Source organism: Juglans regia, chromosome 10 (genome assembly GCF_001411555.2).
Source record: "Juglans regia cultivar Chandler chromosome 10, Walnut 2.0, whole genome shotgun sequence".
NCBI lineage: Eukaryota > Viridiplantae > Streptophyta > Magnoliopsida > Fagales > Juglandaceae > Juglans > Juglans regia.
In genome coordinates, this window is record NC_049910.1 from 12,820,164 (window position 1) to 12,842,720 (window position 22,557).

Here is a 22,557-nt window from a genome sequence, read left to right on the forward strand (position 1 = left end):
TCGCTGTTATGGTTGTTTTCTGCTACGTATTAGGTGAGCACAATCGTGAAGTGAAGGGTAGGTGCGGTGGAAGCTCGAGTCAACAAAATGGCTTAAATAAAGAATAAACTCAATTATGTTATTACTCTATATACCATATAGCCGGCCACCAAAATAAGTAGATTATACATATACAGGCTTCTTGGCATATATATATATATATATATATATATATATATATATATATATATATATATATATCCATCTTAATTTGTTTCTTTGGAAAGGCCGGCAATTTGATGAACTTCCCTGTTGGCTACTTTCTTTGAACTCTTTTATACAGGGCAGGTAAAGATCAGAGCAAAGAGAAATATAGAAAGATGGGTGTGGTGAAGGCTGCAATAGGAGATGCAATATTGACATCTTTATGGGTGTTCAGCGCGCCAATGATGGGAATTCTTACCCCTATCATAGCCGCATACCTTGGCCTTCATGCCATACCAGTGGCAGGCCTCTTCATCGCCACCGTGCTTGCTTCCACACTTGTACTTTTATTCAGCTTGATCGGGAAGGTCTTGGGTGGCGCCAGCTTCAATCCTTCTACCACGGTCTCGTTCTACGCTGCAGGCCTTAATCCTGACTTATCTCTCATCTCTATGGCCACTCGGTTTCCTGCACAGGCGGCCGGTGGAGTTGGGGGCGCCATGGCAATATTGCGAGTGATGCCAAGCCAATACAAACACATGCTTAGAGGGCCTTCCCTGAAAGTGGATATGCATACAGGAGCCGTTGCTGAGGGTGTGTTGACCTTTGTGCTAAGCGTTGCACTCCTTTTAATCATGCTCAGGGGTCCCAAAAGCCCACTTTTGAAGGTGTGGTTACTTGCTGTCACAACCGTGGGATTGGTTGTTGCAGGGTCTGGTTACACGGGGCCTTCCATGAATCCAGCCAACGCCTTTGGCTGGGCATTTCTGAACAATCAGCACAGTAATTGGATACATTTCTACGTTTATTGGATCTGTCCCCTCATTGGAGCAACTTTGGCTGCTTGGATCTTTCGGTTTCTTTTTATTCCAACAATCAAGCAGAAGAAAGCATAATCTAGATAAGCTCCAGTACTCGTCTCTCTGTGTAAAAGATTTTCTAGTTAATATTCTGTTTTCCATTTTCTTTTCTTTTATCACCCTGATGATTTTATAGCTTAAGAAACAGTGATATGATATGATCCGTCAATGCAGAATTCATTTATCATACTTCCAAAACATGGTATTGTATATGCAGTAACGTGGAGGAGATTGAAGAAACTGTGCAAAGCAGGCAATTTGAAGCATTAATTTGTGGCTAGGATGAATTTTCTTGGTTCTGATTGTAAGCTAACCATATGGGAATTCGAGGAGTCCAAACAGGCAGATATCATGTGTTATATATGAATCTGCTCTTTTTTTCCTTTAATTTTTTGAACCTAATTTCAACGTTCATTCCAATATACTACTACAATCTTTGAATCAGGTTCAAAATCTACATAGCAAACATTCAAGCTCTTATTCATGAACCTCAGTCCATCCCTCATGACTGCCAACAACTCAGCTTAATTTGGCATCAGAACCCCAACCATAAAAAGATGAAAACTCCGCAACAAAACAACCCTCAGAATGCCTCATGATTCCATGGTACCATCCATCAATATTAACTTTCATTCTTCCCGGCCTTGGCGGCCACTATCTCAGTACTTAGATTAATAAACATTAATCTTGCAGGTTGTCTACATGAGGATATATATAAAATGAAGTCAAATACCAATTTAAAATTGTTCCGTCTGCTATATATATAATATAGTGCACGCATGGCAATTCAAGATCACTAAGAAATTAGGAATATTAATCGTCAGTATCTCAATAAAATTACGATCCTATATATATTGCAAGAGGAAGCCATAAAATTATAGTTGTTACCTAGCTGTATAGGGCAAATTCAACAACATGATCAAGGATATGTATTGTTTGAAATCATTAACAATCTAATATATATATGGGGAAAATGATTTGTAGTCCTATAGTGTAAAAGACTTGCGCACTTTTTTTTTTTTTTTTTGGGATCCACATGAAAATTTTCAATTTTTAATAATGGTCCTACTATTTTTTAAAAGAGTAGGCAGGATTTGCACCGCACTAAGTCGATTAAGAAAAATTCTCTTATAAGCCTCACACACCACACACCATCCTTTTTGTTATTTTTTTAATTTTTTTTCTCTTATCAAATGTGTAGTATATGGATGATGAGTAGAAGAATAAAATAAAAAAATAAAATAAAATAAATTGTGGTCTGTGGTGTATGGGCTTATGAATAGCAAAGCTCGTCAATTATACCTAGCAATATTACTTATATGGTATCTGCTGATCACTTTCAAGAAAATAGAAATTAAGGCATTCCAATTTCCTACATATATCAATTAACAATGACGTTTAATCGATCACGCCAATTGCATGGTCAGTTAAATTACTGCGATTAAAAAAATTTGTTTGTTTTTTTTTTAAATGAAATCCCTTTTGTGCTGATCTGTACTAGAGTACCATAAACTACGGTTATCTAGTTTGCAAACAACCTTTGAAGTGTCCAGAAATCCAGGCTATTTTTTGGAGCTTCAAGATCGCTCAATGTAGAATGTACTATAATGGATGATCTAGGTATTGATAAATGTATCACGATTTATATAGTAGGATGAAAGTAAGATGATAGTGTGGTATTGTATAAAATTTTCCAATTTCAATAGTAAGCATTTCAAGTTATTTTCTTTCCCCAAAAAATGATAAAAACATGGATCATTGAGTTTGTTTTTCCCCTTTCAAATCAGGGATTTTTGGCCCTTCACCAAATTTGTACTTCCTATGCGTTTCCACCTAAAACTTGAGGAAATTAAGCTTAAACATCAATCCTAAGATTTTCACTCCAAAAATAATATTAGAATTAATAATTTGCGAAATACTCAATTGCTCAAATTTCCCTACATGCACTAATTTACACGTTTGCAAAAAATAATGTTTGGGTTTTCAAAATTTTTATGGTTTTTCAATTTTAGAAATTTACTACTTGGTTTGGCCTACAACTGTTTTTAGTCGTAATAATAGTACTCAACTTGTTTTACAATTATTTACACAATCATATTTTAAATATAATTATCGAAAGAATTGTATTCGTATCATTCACCTTCTAAGAACATTGGCAATGACTTAATTGTCAAGTCTAAATTTTGACTAAAATTTGAAGTTTTGGCTATAGTTAAAATTTTTGGAGAGGTTAATCCATATTAGATTAGCTATCCTAAAGTCAAAATAATAATATAATATTATATATTTTAATAATATTTTTAAAAAACTAATATTTTGTAAATACACTTGTATTTAATATTTAATATATTTTGTATTAATATTAAAATTTAATATTAAAAGAGAGAGGTAATTGGATGAAAAAATCATAAAATATTGATTTGGTCATTCTACGGTAACGTCCCAAATATGATTAGGGGTCCTTAATTATTGTAGCTCAAAGTTTCACTAATATCTTTTTGACTAGTCCGATGGAGTTTTAATTCAAAAAAAGCTAAAATTTGGACTAAACTTGGCCATTGCCAATGCTACTTCCTTCTAAATTCATCAACGATAGGGTTTGTGTCACCTCATACCCAACGAACATGCATGTTACACGCGTGTGATATGGAGGAAAACTTGGAGGAACTCTATCAACATTTGACGTTGACGGAGTGCGAACATGAGGAAATCCAAGTGGAGACACAGAAATTAGAGGATGCTATTATTCGGGGAGGAAAGTGTTTGATTGCTCAACTGTTGACGTCAAGGCATTACAACAGAGAGGCTTTTAAACAAATGATGAAAAGAATATGGAGACCTGTTAAGGGTGTTCAGTTTAGAGATTTGAATGCGACACTGATGTTAATTGAGTTTGATGATCTCCGGGACAAGAGCAGATCAGTTATTCGGGAAGGCCCATGGTCTTTCGACAAACATCTGGTGCTGATCAAAGAGGTAGATGGTAATCAACCAATTCATCGAATTCAGCTTACTGAGGCACTGTTTCAACTTACTGAGGCACTATTTTGGATTCAACTACATGCTCTTCCTCTTAGTGCAAGAAATGAATATGTAGGCAAACTCATTGAGAGCAAGGTGGGACAGGTGGAGTAAGTGGATCTTGAGAAAGGTGAGATGGCTTGGGGGGAGTTTATGCGGGTACGTATTAAGACTGATGTTACAAACCCTTTACTGAGAGGCAAAATGTTAAATCTAGGATTACATGAACCAGTCTGGGTCCGCTTTTCATCTGAACGACTTCCAGATTTCTATTACTATTGTGGTCGAATTGGTCATGGCCATAAAGATTGCGAGAGGTGGCAGGCTGACCATCCAGAAGATGAGACAGCAGCTGATTGTCTTCCTTATGGGCAGTGGCTGCGATCAAATAGTACTGGCAGACGTGGGTGGGATCGGCATGAGCAGAAACATCAAGCTGGTCATGCCTCTCCGTCTGAAGCTCTGGCAGGGGAGAAACGGACAGCAGGATTCACAGGGATAGAGAGAAACTATGGGAGTCAATCACGGCCAAAAGACTTTACAATCAATGATAACCAGCAAGATCCCTGCAATTATGGGATAATACAAGATAAGAAGACAACTGTAACGGCAAATGATTCGGAGTTGGTAACAGAAGATGCTGAGATTACGCAAAGTTTGGAGGGAGATCAGTTTGATTTGCAGGAAGTAAGCGTGGGAATAGAAGATTCTGCGATTGTGGATCATGGATTTAAGGGGCCTGTTGAGGGAGATGGGCCTGGGGAGGATTGTTTGTTAGAGAGTAGAAATTAAGGCTCATTGTCTTGCAAAGCCTGATGTGTTGGAGTGTAAAAGATGGAAACGGTTGTCCCAAATGAGTCAAGCCCAGAAACATAATCTCCCGTTGAAGGTTGGTAACAGAAAGAGAAAGAAGACACAGGTGGCTGTGGAAGATCAAACTAGAGGGTCGAAGAAGCATCAAGCTTTGAAGGAAACTTATGAAGCTCAGAAAGGGTTTAATCAGAAGCTATTGGTAGTGGCTAGCACCCAGCCTTGCCGGGAGCCATGAAAATCCTCAATTGGAATGTCTATGGGCTTGGGAACCCATGAGGCATTCGTGCTCTTTGCGATCTTATTGTGAAGGAAGCTCCCGATATGGTGTTTTTACAAGAAATGAGATTACAGGCTCGAGAAGTGGAAACATGTAAGTATAAATTTGGTTTTACCAATTGTTTAGCTGTAGACTGTGTGGGGAAGAGTGGAGGCATAGCTTTATTTTGGCATAAGGAAGTTGATATTTCTGTTCTGAGTTTTTCTATTCATCATGTTGATACTTTTGTTAAGAATGTTAGGGCTAATAAAACAAATTATTATCTTACTAGGGTATATGGCCATCCAGAGGCTCATCTAAGATATAAAGTTTGGGATATTATTCATAGATTACATAGCAGTCTAGGAGAGGCATGGCTGTTGTTGGGAGATTTTAATGAAATCTTGAATCAAACTGAGAAGTGGGGAGGGAGGATGAGACCTGAGAAACAACTTTCAAATTTTAGAGAAGTGCTTCATGACATTTCTATGTGGGATCTAGGTTTTAGAGGGCCCATGTTTAACTAGTGTAACCATAGAGAAGGAAAACATTTTATTAGTGAAAGACTAGATTGGTTTCTTGCAAATCATCAATGGTGTGCTGAATTCCCACACACAAGAGTCATACATGGGTTTGTTGCCTATTCAAATCACCTACCAATTTGGATTGAGCTAGAATGTGAATTTATAAAAAAAGAAAAAAGGAGGCCAAAGCTTTTTCCGGTCTGAGGCTATGTGGGTAGGTGAGAAGGGTTGTGATGACATTGTTAAAAACATTTGGAGGAGAGTAGATGGCAAAAATGATATGGTAGATATTATGAACAAAATTTCAGAGTGTGGACAAAGGCTGCAAGGGTGGAATCAAGTTGAGTTTGGTAGGGTTCAAGTTAATTTGAGGAATGCACAAAAACGCTTACATGATTTGCAAGTTTGTGATCCCAGGTTTGTTGATAAGGAGGGACATGCATTGCTAGAAAGGAAGTCCAATTATGGTTGGAAAGGGATGAGTTGATGTGGCGTCAGAGATCTAAAGCGTTGTGGTTGAAGGAAGTAGATCATAATTCTAAGTTTTTTCATGCTAAAGCTACACATAGGAGAAAAAGGAAGAACATTCTTCAAATTCAAGATGACAATGGGGTATGGAAGAATGGGGATGGAAGAGATCAAGTTATCTTGGATTTTTTTACAAAGTTGTTTTCCACTATTGATCTAAAAGGACCTATGGATTTTTTGGGCAATCTGACACGAAGAGTGACAAGTTAGCAGCAAGATATGCTGAGCAAGAGGAGATAGAAGCTTTGAAGCAGATGCATCCATTGAAAGCTCCAGGTCCAGATGGAATGGTACCACTTTTTTATCAAAAGTTCTGGCCTGAGGTGGGTGGATCAGTTACTGCAGATGTTCTGAAAGCTCTAAATATTGGTGAGTTCCCCCACCACCTTGAATCATACTTATACCAAATTGATTCCTAAGAAGAAATCTCCTACTAAAATATTTGATTTTTGACCTTTTAGTCTATGCAATATTGTGTATAAGTTGATGTCTAAAATCAATTCAAATAGATTGAAGAGTGTGCTCCCTTGTATTATCTCAGAGTCTCAAAGTGCATTTGTACATGGCCGTTTGATTACAGATAATGTGCTTATTGCTTATGAACTAATTCATTATTTGAAGCACAAAGGGGTAGGTAAGAAAGGTTTTATGTCTCTTAAGTTAGACATGAGTAAAACATATGATCGTGTTGAGTGGGATTTCTTAGAAGCTATTATGATGACCATGGGATTTGAGAGACAAGTTGTAACTATGATCATGAAATTCATTTCCATTGTTACGTATTCTGTGTTGATTTATGGTGTTCCTAAAGGTCCAATTATTCCAACTAGGGTTTTGAGACAAAGGGGATCCATTTTCCCCTTATCTCTTTCTATTGTGTAATGAAGGTTTGATTTCTTTATTGAACAAGGCTGAGGCTGAGAATAGAGTTTTTGGGCTCAAGGTTTGTAGGGTGCTCCTCAGGTTAATAACTTATTATTTATTGATGACAATGTGATTTTCTATCGAGCAAATGTGGAAGAGAATTTGTGTGTGCAAGGGCTATTGGATGTTTATGAGAAAGCTTCTGGACAAAATATTAATAGAGAAAAATCTCTATGGTTTTTAGCAATAATGGTACTGATGATGTGCGTGAAGAGATCTTGAGTATGTGGGGTACAAGTTTTGAACAACAGTATGAAAAATATTTGGGGTTATTACCAGTTGTTAGAAGATAAAAAACTAAAGTTGTTTCTGATATCAAACACAAAGTCTGGCATAAGCTACAAAATTGGGAGGAAAAATTACTTTCTCAAGGTGGGAAAGAGATTCCCATTAAAGCTATAGCCTTTTATGTTCCTACTTATTCCATGAGTAGCTTTCTATTACCTGCTACACTATATTCAAAGTTGGAATCCATGATGACTAGATTTTGGTGGGGTAAAAAAAAAAAAAAAGGAGAGGAAGATTTATTGGGTTAGCTGGGAGAAAATTCATGAGCCTAAAGTTAAAAGTGGTTTGGGTTTTAAAGATTTGAAATCTTTGAATCTAGCATTACTTGCAAAACAGGGTTGGAGGATCGTTCATGCTAAAAACTCTTTATTACACAAAATCTATAAGGCTCGATACTTTCCTAAGGATAACTTCTTTGATTCTAAATTGGGAGGTAACCCATCCTAGATATGGAGAGGAATTTGGGAAGCAAAATCTTGGCTGCTCAAAGGTTGTAGATGGAGAATTGATAATGAGAAAACTGCAAGGATTTGGAAAGAGCCTTGGATTCCAGGTTTCGGTAATGCTTCTTTAGCTATTTCTGATGGTGTTGCAATAAATAAGGAGTAAACAGTGGATTCTCTACTGGACATGAATAATAATTGGTGGAATGTAGCAAGAGTAAGAGCTCTATTCAATCCAAATATTGCTTCTGAGATTTTGAAAATAATAATCTGCCCAGGTACTCAGCCAGACAAGTGAATTTAGTCTCAAGAGAAAAATGACCTATTCAGTGTGAGAAGTACCTATAGGTTGGTAAGAGAGGGAGCTCAGAAAATTTTGGGTGAATGCTCGAGTGCCAGTTTACAACAAACTTTATGGAATGCTATTTGGCAGATGCAAGTTCCTAATAAGATTAAGGTCTTTGTATGGAGAGCTTGTAAGGATGGTTATCAACACAAAACAATTTGAGAAGAAAGAAGATTATAAGTGAGAAGGTGTGTTGTTTCTGTAATGCTGGTTGTGAAGATTTGATTCATGTTTTGCTCAATTGTCCATCCATTAAATATCAGTGGGTATATTTCTGCCTATTATGCAAGATGTTGAAAGGAATAACTCTTTTTTGAAGATTGCTATGCAAGTGAAAGCCTTAGGTAAAATAAAGGACTAGTTTTTTCTTAATAGCTTTGGGGTTATGGTATAGGAGGAACAAGAAGATGCATGAACAAGTGACACTTGAGCCAAGACAAGTTATGAAGCATGCTCTTTCTCTTAACAGGATGTTCACAGGTGCAAGACAGAAATCTAGTACAGAGATTAAGAAGTTATGTGGCTTGCTGGTTTTTTGAAGTTAAATGTGGATGGGGCTATGTTTAGTGATGAACACAAAGTTGGAATTAGAGCTATACTCAGAGATGTTAATGGAAAAACTGTTATGGTTGTTAGCAAAACTGAAGCTGAGGTTGCTGCTCTTGAGGATATAGAGCTGCTTGCTGTGTTTTGGGGTCTGCAATTATGTGCTCCTATGGGTATTAAAAAGCTAATCATAGAGAGACTCAAGCTTCAACAGAGTCTTCTTCAATATTGGGGATTTTCTTGCAAGAAATAAAGAAGTTATTGGCTTTTGGTGAATATCATATTCAACATGTGAGTAGGTTGGGAAATGAGGCTGCTCATGATCTAGCCCAACATGTTTGGTCTGTTGAGTCTATTGAAATGTGGTGAGATGGTTTTTCAAACTTGATCTTTCAAGCAATTTGGCTTGATAGTTGTCTGTAATTTTTTATCATTAATATTATGTTTCTTCTTATAAAAAAAATTAAATTAATTCTTTGGGTTAGTTGTCAATTTTAAAAAGATCGCTTCCTTGGAACTTAGTTTAGTAAAAAGAAAATGCTAGTGTGATTTTTGGACTGCTAGTATATTTTATTTATTTATTTTTATTTTAAATGATTAAAAACATTACTATTAATAAATTTGTGAGTTTCTTTTTTTAAAAAATAATTATTTAAAAAATATTAAAAAACATAATTAATTAGCAATATAGTCCAACGGTGGCGGCATACGAGCATGACTCTTTAAAAAACATTAATCTGACTCTTTCTTTAATTGTTTGTGTTTATGATATTTAGATATTTAGATGAGATAGGATGAGATGGGATGAGAGACTCTTTCTATCCCATTCAAGCCTAAACCTATTGTACTTTGCAAGTGAAATTACTTTTCATATTATATATTGGTGGCCTCTCATACTTTAGATTATAATTGCATGCATTTTCTAGGCACTCATCTATTTTGGTTCTTATATACCCAAACATATAACAAAACTCAATCAATGGTTTTTTTTTGTTGCAAACAAGCTATTTTATCTCTTTGTGGTCTGAATGTTTGGTTTTCATTTCGATGCAAACTATTTGTATGCTAAAATCTAAGGTTTTGGGTGCATGTGGATTAATTTCAATATGGTTTCGGCCAAGTTTTTTCTTTTTTGAAAATAAAACCCCTGTATTTCAGTATCAAGCTTCAAACAATACAAAGTTTGTCTTTTTCCAGACAATTTACAACAAAATCTAAAACTTCTTCTATCCACACATTTTCTTCTTCTAATCTTAAAACTTCCTTAGGTAAAGTATGAGCCACAATATTTTAATCCAATCCAATCTGTTTTTTAATCCAATCCTGATATCTTCAACTAAAGAACAAAAAAAGACAAATCATCCTCATCACTTCTGACTGCCATTAGAACAACCTTAGCATCTCCTTTGAAAATTGCCTTCTGTATATTAAGAACACTGCACAACTCCAGGTCCTTCCAGAGTGCATGACATTCTGCTACTGTTGGATTATGCACATTATGCCTTTGATCACATACAACAACCAAAGCCTCTCCCTCCTCGTCTCTGATCATGATCCCCACTCCTATTCTTTTCCTCTTGGTATCTAGGGAAGCATCCCAGTTAACCTTACAAAACTAGCTTCTGGTTTTTCTCATGTCTGCTTGTTAATGACAACATTCGGTAACTAACCATCCTTTCTTTGTGTTCTCTGAAAATGCTGGAACTCTTCAAGAACTTCCTTTGCTATTTTTAATAAACTTCTTGAGCAAGTGAGTCTCTTTTCAAACACAAATTCATTCATTCTTAGCCAAACTTTTCTAAATAGCACTATTGACTTTACTATTGACTTTCAATTTGTTAGGATTGGTCGGTCCGGTACTTCTTTTGTAAATAACACTCTATATATTGGTCTGGATGGCGGGCAAGGCTACGAGAATTAGGATGTGCTTTTCTATGATGTTGGGTTATTATCTTGAAATAGCTAGAGCTCGATCATGGGTCCCCTCATAGCAATGATTTTTTGGTTTTGATTGTCATGCTATATTGGTTATGAAATTTTTTCGTGTATGTGACATCGCCTAACCCACTTAAACGATTGTGTTTGAATGGTTCAATATTGCATTCGAATGGTGAAAGTTTTTAATAAATAGTGATTTATATAAGCAATGGTTGGTGACAATTTTTCCCATCAATCCTTACGACAAACTCTTCCGTTCGAATGCTCGTATACTGCAGTAGCATTTCCGTTCGAATAGATCCATACACCGTTTGAATAGTATAATATACTGTTGGAATGAAATATTTTTTCTTCCATTTTATGACATCTTATTTTATATGCATTATATAGTATAGTATATTATAACTAGTATACTACTAATAGTATAATATTAGTAGTATAATATCACTAGTACTATTATATTATAGTATAACATAGAAGTATAATATAACTAGTATATTATATTGAGTAATGTTACATGCAGTCATAAAGTGCGTAAGTATCGTGCAGTCACTTTGAAAAAGAGTAGGTTCACTATTAAAAAATTATTATTTTTTCATGTGAGTCTCGTATTTATTCATTTTTTTTTTCAAAATGATTGCACAGCGCTTGCATACTCACGACTGCAACTATCATTTCTTTATTATATTATAGTATAATATAAGTAGCTAGTATAAGATAACTAGTATAATATAACCAGTACTATTATGTTATAGCATGATATAACTAGCATATAACTATTACTATACTATACTAGTATAAATATAATATAACTATACTTTACCTTACTATTTATAATAGAGTTATTTTACTCATCATCCTTACACTACACACCACATATGGTTTTTTATTTTTTTCCTTACTAAATGTGTGGTGTATGGATGATGAGTAGAGTTCTTATTTAAAATATTTGTACTTAAGAGTATAATATAAATATACTATACTATATAACTACTATATTATGTTAAAGTATATATACAATTACAATGTATTATAACTAGTATATTATAAGTATTATATCATATTATAGTATAATATAATTATGCTATCCTATAAATTACAATGTATGCAATTAGAGTATAAACTATTCGAACAAAGTATATGCTTGTTCGAATGTACTAGGGTCCTCTACCGTTTGAATGCTCATAGTTTGTTCGCACAACTAAAATCCCACTATAGGTCATTTGAAGGTAATTAGTTACACATTCGAACATCTTATATGCATGTTCGAACGTACCTGAGTCTTTGACAAAAATGAGTCATCGTAGTTTATTCTATGCATTGATGATTCAAAAGAAATAATTTTTGTTCAAACTGATAAAAAATTTCTATATCCCATTCTAACAATATAACACCAGCTTCGAATGTACCTAGGTCCTTAACAGACCCACGGTGATAGTTCGTAACGTATTATGCAAGCTTTATCAAACTCTGGTTCGAATGGTTAAATTCAGTTCGAACAACTAAAATAATTGTAATAAACCATTCAAACTTAAAAATACTAGCTCAAACGTGATTGTTTCGAGGCATAAGACTCAGTTTTCAATAGAACGGTTCGTTTTCACAAACACCGTTTGAAGCCACCACCGTCGTTCGCCACCACTCTCTTTCGTAGACTGACCATTGGCTACCATCTAAGAGGTATGACCCACCATCCTTGGTGTTGAAAATGGGGTTCAGATTTTGAATCTAATCCAACCCCTTTTTGGTACTTTCCGACCGCCACAAACGATATTTGGTCATAGAAATTATGGGGTGAAACCTAGGCCTCACTCCATGTTGATTTGTATGCTTAAAACCAACTATTCATCAGATTCATGATGAATCGCTGGTTTTTACATTTGGTATTGAGTCGACTCAGCCATGGATCTTCATGGGTTTGCTTGTTCGAACAACTTCAAAGCTGTTCGAATAGTTTTTTGTCAAACAATCATTTTTTCAGTTTGAACATGGCACCACATGTTCGATCGTACAAAGTTGAGTCAAATATTTGTTGAATCAATTTTTTTCAGTTTGAACAGATAAACAATAGTACAAGCTGAGATACACAGTTCATGGCCATATGATGATTTTGTTCGAACTATATATTTATTTGTTTGAATGAATTTAAACAGATCGAATAGGGTCTCGTAGTTATTCGAACAATTTTATTTAACGTTCGAATAGGCTAAATGTTAGTTCGAACTATATATTTTCTATTTGAACAGTACCCATTATAACATAATTAGAACTTTTTATTTCTTTTTATATTCATTGTTTATTTGTTTTATGAACAACAAATTAACGACATATGTTGGAAGAAAACGTGGGAGGGAGCAACCTAGCGGTGAAGCTAGTGAGTCGAGAACGCAAATATTGGTTGAATGGGAGATCATTATAGAAAAAATTTTGCGATCTTGTCTGGGATGGAAGGAGCTTGTCTTCTATAATCAGCTATATAAGATGGAGCTTGATCTGTGAGCAGAGGGGAGTGGCCTATCCTGATATGGTCGGTAAGTTTTTTCAGGCCATATCAGAGATGGGGGCTGATGAGGACTCATTCTCGTTCGTTATTTGAGGAGTCCATATTACTATCTTAGTAGACAATATCGTTGAATTTTTAGGGATCCCCCGTGTGGTGGGTGCATACCCTGCACAACAACTGGCTGTAGGGATAGAAGATGAATATGCCATTGAGGATGAGGCTCCAGCTGACGACAGTCCAACGCATGATGAGATTCGTCTATTAATGCATGATGATTTGGCTCCTCCATATGATGGTAGCAAGGTAATCAAACAGGTTATTGTCGAGTATTTTTTTCGCATGCTGAATTTGATTGTCTCACATAATATCGATCTGAGGAAACACAAGAAAAATTTCAGCATCGAACGGACTCGATTTATGTTACTAATAGCACAAGGAGAGCCGATTGATCTGCCTCTATACTTCCTCATCCGCATCCAATTTGAGTTGCGGTATTTGACTGGAGGTAGTCTACTGTATGCATTGATGATCTCCAACCTCCAACTTAATTCGGGGGTTGATGTACTATTGACAGAGCGGAAACAACCACAGATCGAGCCCTTAACAAGATCACTTTCAGCAAGAGTAAGAGTCACTTGCGGAATGCTCGCATTAATTTTGAAGTGGTGACCAGTACTGGTACGGAGCATGATCCAGTTTCTACGGATGTCGATGCTGATATAGAGATTGCAAGGACTACTACCAGGGAGATGTGACTCTTGCTCGAGGAGCATCGCACACTTTTGATATAGGACATAGAGAGGATCATTGGCCTATCATGGTTTGACTGCAAGAGATTGAGGAGCACATTACTATGATGCAGGATGACCTGGATAATCCTACACAATATTATTTTGTATCGATCTTTTTTTTTTTTTTATCGAACATTGTCAATTTAATTTTTATATCGTTTTTATTTTTTATATATAGTTAACTTGTTTGTTATCAAAAATTAGTTTTCTTATTTTACTTACGGTTTGACAATATAAAAAATGAATTTCTATGGAAGGAAATTTTTTTTAATTGTAAATTTTTATTTACCATAAAAAAAGCGTTAATTAATTTTTAAATTAATTATATAAATTTTCTAGTATGGCATATATGATACATTTTAATTTACCATAAATAATAAATTTGTATAGGTAAATTTTTCATCTTTTAAAACTGATAATTAATAGAATCAATAATATTTATTTTTAAGATATTTGAGTTTCTTTCAATAAATTTTTATAATTAAATTTATTTCGATTGTCAACATTACAGTTTAAACCAATTTTATGAGCATTCTAACGGTTTATAAATCCGTTCGAACGTAACATTACCATTCGAACGGGATTGCAAGCATCCCCCAATTTATAACTTCCTATAAAAAAATCATTCAAATGATTGACTCTACATTCGAATATTTCATACCGTCGAATGATCTCAAACTCTCTTTGAATGAAAATAGTACTTTCGAACGATTTCTAACCTTCCCTCACCACAACTGTGTATAATTTCCAGTCACGAATATTTTTCAAACAATTATGTCAACTTTTGAATGTAAAATAGCATACGGTTCGAACGAATTTGAAACCGTTCGCACAGTTTTTTTATTTTTTTTTGAGATGCTATATTTCATCCCAGAATCTCCAGCCTTAGTACTTTACTTGTAAATACGACATACGTGGAGTTTCAACCGGAAGTCTATGATCTCAACGTACCATGAAAGGAAAGAAAAACAAACTCACAAAGTACCACTAGTACACGAGTAGTAGTACTTGTAATTAACAATTAGCTGCAGATTCTTGTGCGAGAAATGATAGGACGGATCGATGAACACATCACTACCACCATACGGCTCCCTTTGTTCGGATTTATTCAAGGCAGGAGAGTAGAACAAAGGGACAGATTGACGGCCTTGGACCATGTTTACAGTCTGCAATACATGATCACAAAAGCTTCACGAACTTGAAGTTGTAAAGGGGAACTCTTCTGACTGTAATAAGTACGAGAACTCGATCGGGATCTTCAACAAGCACATCACCGGTGCAGTTTATTGATCCTAGTAATGTACCAGAATTAATTGGAGGACATTTGCTAAAGCCATCGAACGATCTTTCCCATAGCCTTCATGTTAAAGGCCATATGTTTCTCAGCCACCGTACATGGCAAGTGTCCTCTCGCCGGCGCCATCACATCCCAACTTTCTCACCCTGCCATGGCAGTACTGGTCTGTGACATGGCTCATTCCCAATTGATCAGAGTGAAACATATGTGTAAAAGCTCGAATATTCATGGTTATCCACTTTGGACACTGCATTCCACTTCAAGAAGCTACCAATTAATCACACCATATTCCCTTCCTTCGAATGAAGGGTCTAGCTGAACAACTGGAAGGCTTAGCACTCCAGAGAATGGAGACTGATTTTTTAGTGCAATTATCCACCTATTTATTAGATGACTCCGAAGAGCTAGCCCTCCAAAGAACCGTCACCTTCATCAGCAGTACTACTTGGAAGCAATATTAATCTTGGTACTACAGATCGGCATCAAAGTACTGATGGCATGAAGAGTTTGAGTTGAGTTCCCAAGTACTGTCTAAGCTGAACAACATAAGAAAGCAACAAGTTAACATGCATGATTCAATTAATCGAAGTACATCCTCATACGTACGTGTCAGCTCCGCTTCACAAACAAGGCTTACGTGAGTTCCATGCATGTATAATGTATTAATGTGGTACTGGCAAAGGCATTGCGACAAAGTCCTCAATAATTCTCCAAGTACCCAATAGAAAAAGGAAAATGATAGTATTTCCCTCATTTTACCGCTCATCTATTTAATTTTTTTCCTTACTTATTAAAGAAGTGATTATTAATATATTTTTATATTTTTTATTTTTTAAAAATATTTAAAAATGTGAAAAAGAAAAGGGAAAAAAAATAAAAAAGTGTGACTAGCTAGGGGGCACGCCCACCGCTGGCCGGCACAGTAGCCTGTCGATCGCACTGAGGGCTTTTGTCGATTATGGAATATATGAGCTGGTTCGTGTCTAGCAACATATTGAAATAAAATATCTTGGGGAAATCTCTCCGGTCCATCAGACAGATCAACGGATCAGAACCGGGTATGGGATACACATGATGGCATGAGAGCTTTAGGATTATGTTTGGAATTGACAAGTTAACACTTGGGTGAGTCACATGATAATATAAAGTTATTATGAACAATAGTTAATTGATGTTGGGAAGATATTTGGGGAAGTGTAAGTTTTTGGAATTAGATCAATATTCTTCTACAATTATCTATCTAAAAGGTTTAATTTTTGCAAATAAGAAAGAGAAAGACATACCAGCTGGCCGTGAGCCTCAGTAATTTATAAACAATCATTTTGAAATATATGATACGTAGAGACTAACCTCATTCATGTGAAAGCTTAAGCCTATAGTATTATATTCCGTTTCGCTCATGATTCTTGTGATAAAATATTTAATAGGAGTGGTACGATCTTAATCAGTCATAGTACTGAAAGCTTGTCTCGTTTGTTTTTGTAGATAAGATGAATTGAGATTAAAGTTAAAAGTTGAATAAAATATTGTTAGAATATATTTTTTTAATATTATTTTTATTTTGAGATTTAAAAAAGTTGAATTTTTTATTTTATTTTATGTGAAAATTTGAGAAATTTATAATGATTAGATGAGATGAGATGAGTTGAGAGAAGTTGTGAAAACAAATGAGAATCTTAGCTAGTGTTCTTAATCACTCACTTTGCTCCTGTGTGCTTCATCACTTAACAAGTACGTACTTTGAAAAAAAATATATTCCCAAATGCATGATGGTCAATTTTGAACAACCTAAACTAGGAGTAGTGTAATCAGTTGGTTCGGTTCGGTTCAGTTTTCAACATATTTTGAAACCGAACCAATTTAAATTGGTTTTAGGCCTCGTTTAGATAGTAAGATGAGATGAAATTAGATGATCTGTGAATAATAGTGAAATAGTTTGAGTTAATATGTTTAATAGAATTTTGAAAAAGGAGAGAAAAAGTTGAATAGTTGAATTAATTTTTGTATTTTATTTATACATTTGAAAAAGTTGTAATGATTAGATAATAATCAGATGAAATAGTTGAAAATTTGAAATTGAAAAGAGTTGAGATGAGATAGAATGAAATGAGATGAGATTGTTCGGTTTAGATTACAAGTGTGATTCAGTTTTGGGTTCTTTTTTATGGGCTGGTTGGCTTCTTTAACCCAAATGAATAATTTTTTAAGCCCAAATATGATAGAGCCAAAACATTATTTTCAGCTCAAAACACCATGCATATAAGCAATTAACCAAATAAATATTAAAAATAATTAGTCAAAATATACTAATTAGTTTAATTAAAACATGCATTTAATATAACTATATATATTATATATGTAAGTATGTAACTTATAATATGTAAGGATACATAATATGTTAATAACTTAATATTAATATTTACGTTTGAGAATAAATTTTTATAAAGGAAACATAAATAATAAGATTAAATTAATGTCATGTTATAAGAGTCAAGGTCGTCGGAACACTCTACAGAGAATAATGACTAGTGGGTGATAAAGCGCAAAGACTTGAAGTCCATCTTGTAAGAGAGAAGCACTGAATCAAGTTCCTAAGTTTTTCATCGAGAAAAATGAAAGGGGAGAGAAAGAGAGGAAGAAAGGGAGAAAGTAGAACCCAGTTGTGTCAGCCGGTTACACAAAGGTTGTACATGCCGGTTGTATGTAGCATTATTGATTAAATAATACGTGACAGTTCGGATTTGGGGTAGAACATTATTAATTCAGAGATGATCGATAAAGACAAGGTGATTGTAGATACGACTAAAAAAGACAGCATATATATTGATTGAGATATAAAACATAAATATAAGTTATTAGGGCCAAAATGCATACATTTGTCTTATAGACTATGATAGAGATGGTGGAAATAAATATATTTTACATCCCAAGATCAGGCTATAAGTCTAGATACCATTTTTTTCTGGTACATAAGTTCCATTATAAGAAGTGAGATGATCACTAGCTGTACTGGATATCATGAGTTGATATATGAAAGTTAATCATGTCACGCAATAGTCAAAATGCAAGGAGGGATTAATTAAGAAACCTGTAAATCATCAAATTAAAATGCAAGTTTATTACTTAAACATATAGCTGTGTGGATGGAGCTAGGAGATGCTTGAGGATATGTAAATTAAACTCTAAAGTTGAGAATATTCATGTGTACTAGCCTCTTATTCTGGATATATAATAATATTTACTGATTTACGATCAAGAATAAGAAAGAATTAACACTAATGATTTCTTTAAGATGATCAAGTAAAAGAAAGACTAATATATATAAAGGGAGTTCAAAATACCTGAGATCGATCTACAGGAATATTAATGTCACCGAGCTTAATTCCCGAGGCCAGGTTTCTGCTGCGTACAAATATACCTCTAGCTGTTGCTTATCATAATGATCATTGCTAATACTTCCATCAACCTTCTCAACGACTGCTGCATGCTGCAAATACTACAAATATGATCTGTAGCTTATCATATTGATCATGTTCGTATTAATGCTCCTACTTAAATTCCATGAAAAGAGTAACATACCAGGAGCAGATCAAAATGTTGTTGCTTAGCTAGCTAGGGGACGTTTAGCTCGTTCCTCGATGATCCTCTTGTGCTACTCCTGAGTAAATAGGACGTTTCACCCAATATCGACTTCCAGTACTGATATTGCCTGCCCAATTAGCTAGCAGCTTGGAAAGGTGATCAATCCAATGGTCAAAGAGAGCCTCTAATTTGTTGTGCTATACATACATAAATAAGCGGCAAATATATAATCGATTATTATGAAGACCAGGTCAACAGTTTCGAACTATAATACTAAACAGAAAAAGAATTTCTCCAAGATCCAGAGAAAATAATTGGCAACTTGAAACCCATGATCTATATATTTATCGTGGTATATGTGGGAATATTATCATGAGATATGAAAGATGGACATGTATATATAAGGTGCTTCTTTGTTGGCTTTGAGGAAATAAAAAAACCCCCCTTTGTACAGTAAAGCCTAGTCTCTCTAAAAAAACCTTTTCCATCGTAAAGTTTTCCTCCAAACAAACAGAAGATAACTCAACCAACCAAATGCTAGCTACATGATAATTCATAATATTCATAAAGAAAAAAAGAAGTGCATCAGTGGGAAATCTCAGATTTGAATAAGAAAAGAAAGAAAACCCACTTGGCTTATAAAAGAAAAAGGAAAAAAATACCATTTAGCTCAAAGATTGAAGTTGAAGCTGAAGCAAGTCCGAAAGGAGCAGCAGGCCGGAGCTAGCAGCAACCAAAGACATAAAAGGAGTTGTAACTCTCTCTCACTTTTGATCTTTCTGTGTCCCAGAACTATATATTAATAGAGAAATGCGGTGGGAGAGAGACTGCATTTGAGGTTCATTGAACCTGGTCACTTCCCAGGATGGTACGTACAAGCCCTAAAAACAGTATAGTCTGGACCGTGGGAGTCATTGGACACGCTGATAAGGCCAAACCATGCACGCTTCCCCTCAAGCTCGTGCCCAACCACCCTTTTTGTAAAGTAATATTAAACAAAAGGCATTATATATATATAGGTACTCATTGTCCCAACTTTGGGTGGTTTTTTTTTTCTTCTTTTGGGTAAGGAATATTACAAGTTTTTTATCGACCAACTATATATATATATATATATATAATATTCCTTGATGGTGAAAGAATTTCGAGGCTCATTTTATAGTCATATGTTGTTCGGCGTGCGTTTAGTACAATTGTTTTTTTTTTTTTTAAATAAATTATACAAATACATTAATGGTAATTTCTTTAGTCATTAAAAAAATTAAAATATATGAGCAGTCAAATTCAAAAGACAAAATAAAAGAACAAACTAAAATTTTTTATAGCCTTTACGATTGGTATTAGGGTTGTAAACAAACCAGTCTTTTCAATAATCCACTCGATACTCGCCTGGTTAAATTTGAATCGATCTCGACTCGTGAAAAAAAATAATCTCCCGTGAAAGTAAATACTCGTTTGATTATTAAATGACACATACTCAACAAAACTCAACTTGACTCTGCTAAGGCTAGTTAAGACCCACTCGTTTCTGTCCGAGTTGACTCGTTAGCTAGACTCGATTAAAACTCATTCATATATTGATAAATATATACATCTATATGTATTAGCTAATAATATAAGCATAACATGTTTATAATTAAATAAATAATATGTAACCTAATTACTTATGTCTATATATTGAATATAATTCATAGTTATATTTTATAATTTGTATAATAATTAGTTGATAAAATTTAATAATTTAATATACTAGTATGTGAGAACCATGTATGAAATATATATATATGTTATCATATTATGTGTATGTGTTAATAATTTTTGTATGCATATAATATATTGTTATTATGGATAAATATCAACTAGATATATATTAATTATTTATAAATTTTAAAATCTTATAATTCAATAGAGGTTATACTTGTTAGTTGTATAAATTCAATATTAGACTTTTTATTTTTTTATTTATCTAATTTATAAATTATTAAATCTTATTTAAAAAATAAACAATATTCGAGCCGAGTTTGAGCTCTTTTTTAATAGTAGACCTCTACTTTATTTTAAAAAGATTATGCAACATTTACACACTCTACAACTGTATTTAGAATTACTCATTATCTATAAAACTAGTTAACGTAGCTATTACATCAGCAATGTCATGTCACTGAGTTCATATGATAACGACTAATAATTACACAAATTTTAAGTATATAAATTTTGCTTAGCTTTTTATAAAATGTAGATTCTATCATTAAAAAATATTAAAAATTATTTTTTTATGGGACTTATTTTTTTAGAGACGAATTCTTTTAGGGATGAATTAAATTTCATCCCTAAAAGTACTTATTTGGGACAAAAATTAAATTTCATCTGAAAACGTAAAAGCGGTTTTAGCTTCATTCGAACTAGACTTTCTGGGATGAAATATAGCGTCTAAAAAAAATCGTTTGAACAGTTTCTAATTCATGTTTGAATGGTTACATAACTATTCGAATAATAGTCATGGCAGAAAAGTATAGACAATTATGCCGGAAGAAAGGTCGAAGCCGTTCAAATGAGATATTTAATCATTCAACCTAATTTTTTGGTGGGAAGTTAAAAATAAAGCTGGCAGGGATAGTTGCTATACTATTCGAACGTTCCCATATATGTTCGAACAGTATTTTTATTCACGTTTGAATGATAAGATAACTGTTCGATTAATATTCGTGGTGGGAAAATATACACAATTGTGCCCGAGGAAAGTTAGATCCCGTTCGAACGCTATATTTAATCATCGCACAAATGTTTTGGTGGGAAGTTATAAATAAATCTGGTGGAGATGGTTGCTATAGCATTCAAATGGTACTTTTATGTTCGAATGGATTTATAAACCGTTCGAATTGTCATAAGAGTGGTTCGAACAATGGCGTAGAAAATCGAAATAAGTTTAATTATAGAAATTTATTGAAAAACATTCAAATATTTTAAAAATAAATATTATTTGAGTCTATTAATTAATAACTTTTGTTATGGTAAATAAGAATTTACAATTAAAACAAAATTACCTTCTAGGAAATTTCATTGTTTATATTATTATGAACTGGTAAGTAAAATAAGGAAAATGGTTTTTGATAAGAAACAAACTAGCTATATATAACAAATAAAAACGATATAATAATTAAATCGATAACGTTCGATACAAAACAAAATGTCAAATAAAACTACTGTGTAAGACTATCCAGGTCCTCCTGGATGACTGTAATGCGTCCCTTAATTTCTTGCAGTAGAACCATGATGGGCACAGTGATCCTCTCCACGATCCTCTCCATGTCCTGGATCAAAAGTGTACAATGCTCCTCCAGCAGATATCGGATCTGGTTGTAGCCCCTGCAGCCTATCTATCAATATCGACATCCATAACAGCTAGATCATGCCCTGTGCCACTATCTCGTGCCGCTGGAACATTAATGAGAGCCTTCCGCAAGTGGCCCTCGCTCTTGCTAAAGATGATCTTGTTAAGGGGTCCGATGTGTCATTAGCACATCAACCCTAGATTGGACTAGGAGGTTAGAAATCATCAATGCATACGGTAGACTACCTCCACTAGAATATCGTGACTCAAAACGGATGCAGATGAAGAAGTATAGAGACAGATCAATCTGATCTCCTTGTGCTATCTATAACATAAATCAAGCTCATTCGATGCCAAAATTAGTCTTTCGTTTCCTCATATCA

At 34.4% G+C, this 22,557-nt stretch overlaps 1 protein-coding gene and 1 long non-coding RNA gene across 2 annotated transcripts; one reads left to right on the forward strand and one right to left on the reverse strand.

Annotated features, from left to right (window-relative positions):
- The first annotated feature begins 286 nt into the window (after positions 1-286).
- Positions 287-1,143, forward strand: LOC109011664 (aquaporin SIP1-1-like). Its single transcript, XM_018992949.2, has one exon. It carries the CDS (start codon positions 360-362, stop codon positions 1,077-1,079), a length of 720 nt encoding a protein of 239 aa, XP_018848494.1. The 5' UTR covers positions 287-359; the 3' UTR covers positions 1,080-1,143.
- A 13,607-nt stretch (positions 1,144-14,750) lies between these two features.
- LOC118349546 lies at positions 14,751-19,620 on the reverse strand. The gene is made up of 4 exons (XR_004802512.1): positions 19,506-19,620; positions 18,841-19,040; positions 18,603-18,757; positions 14,751-15,797 (listed from the first exon to the last, which is right to left on the reverse strand). It is a non-coding gene; the product is annotated as an uncharacterized LOC118349546 (long non-coding RNA).
- Positions 19,621-22,557: the final 2,937 nt, after the last annotated feature.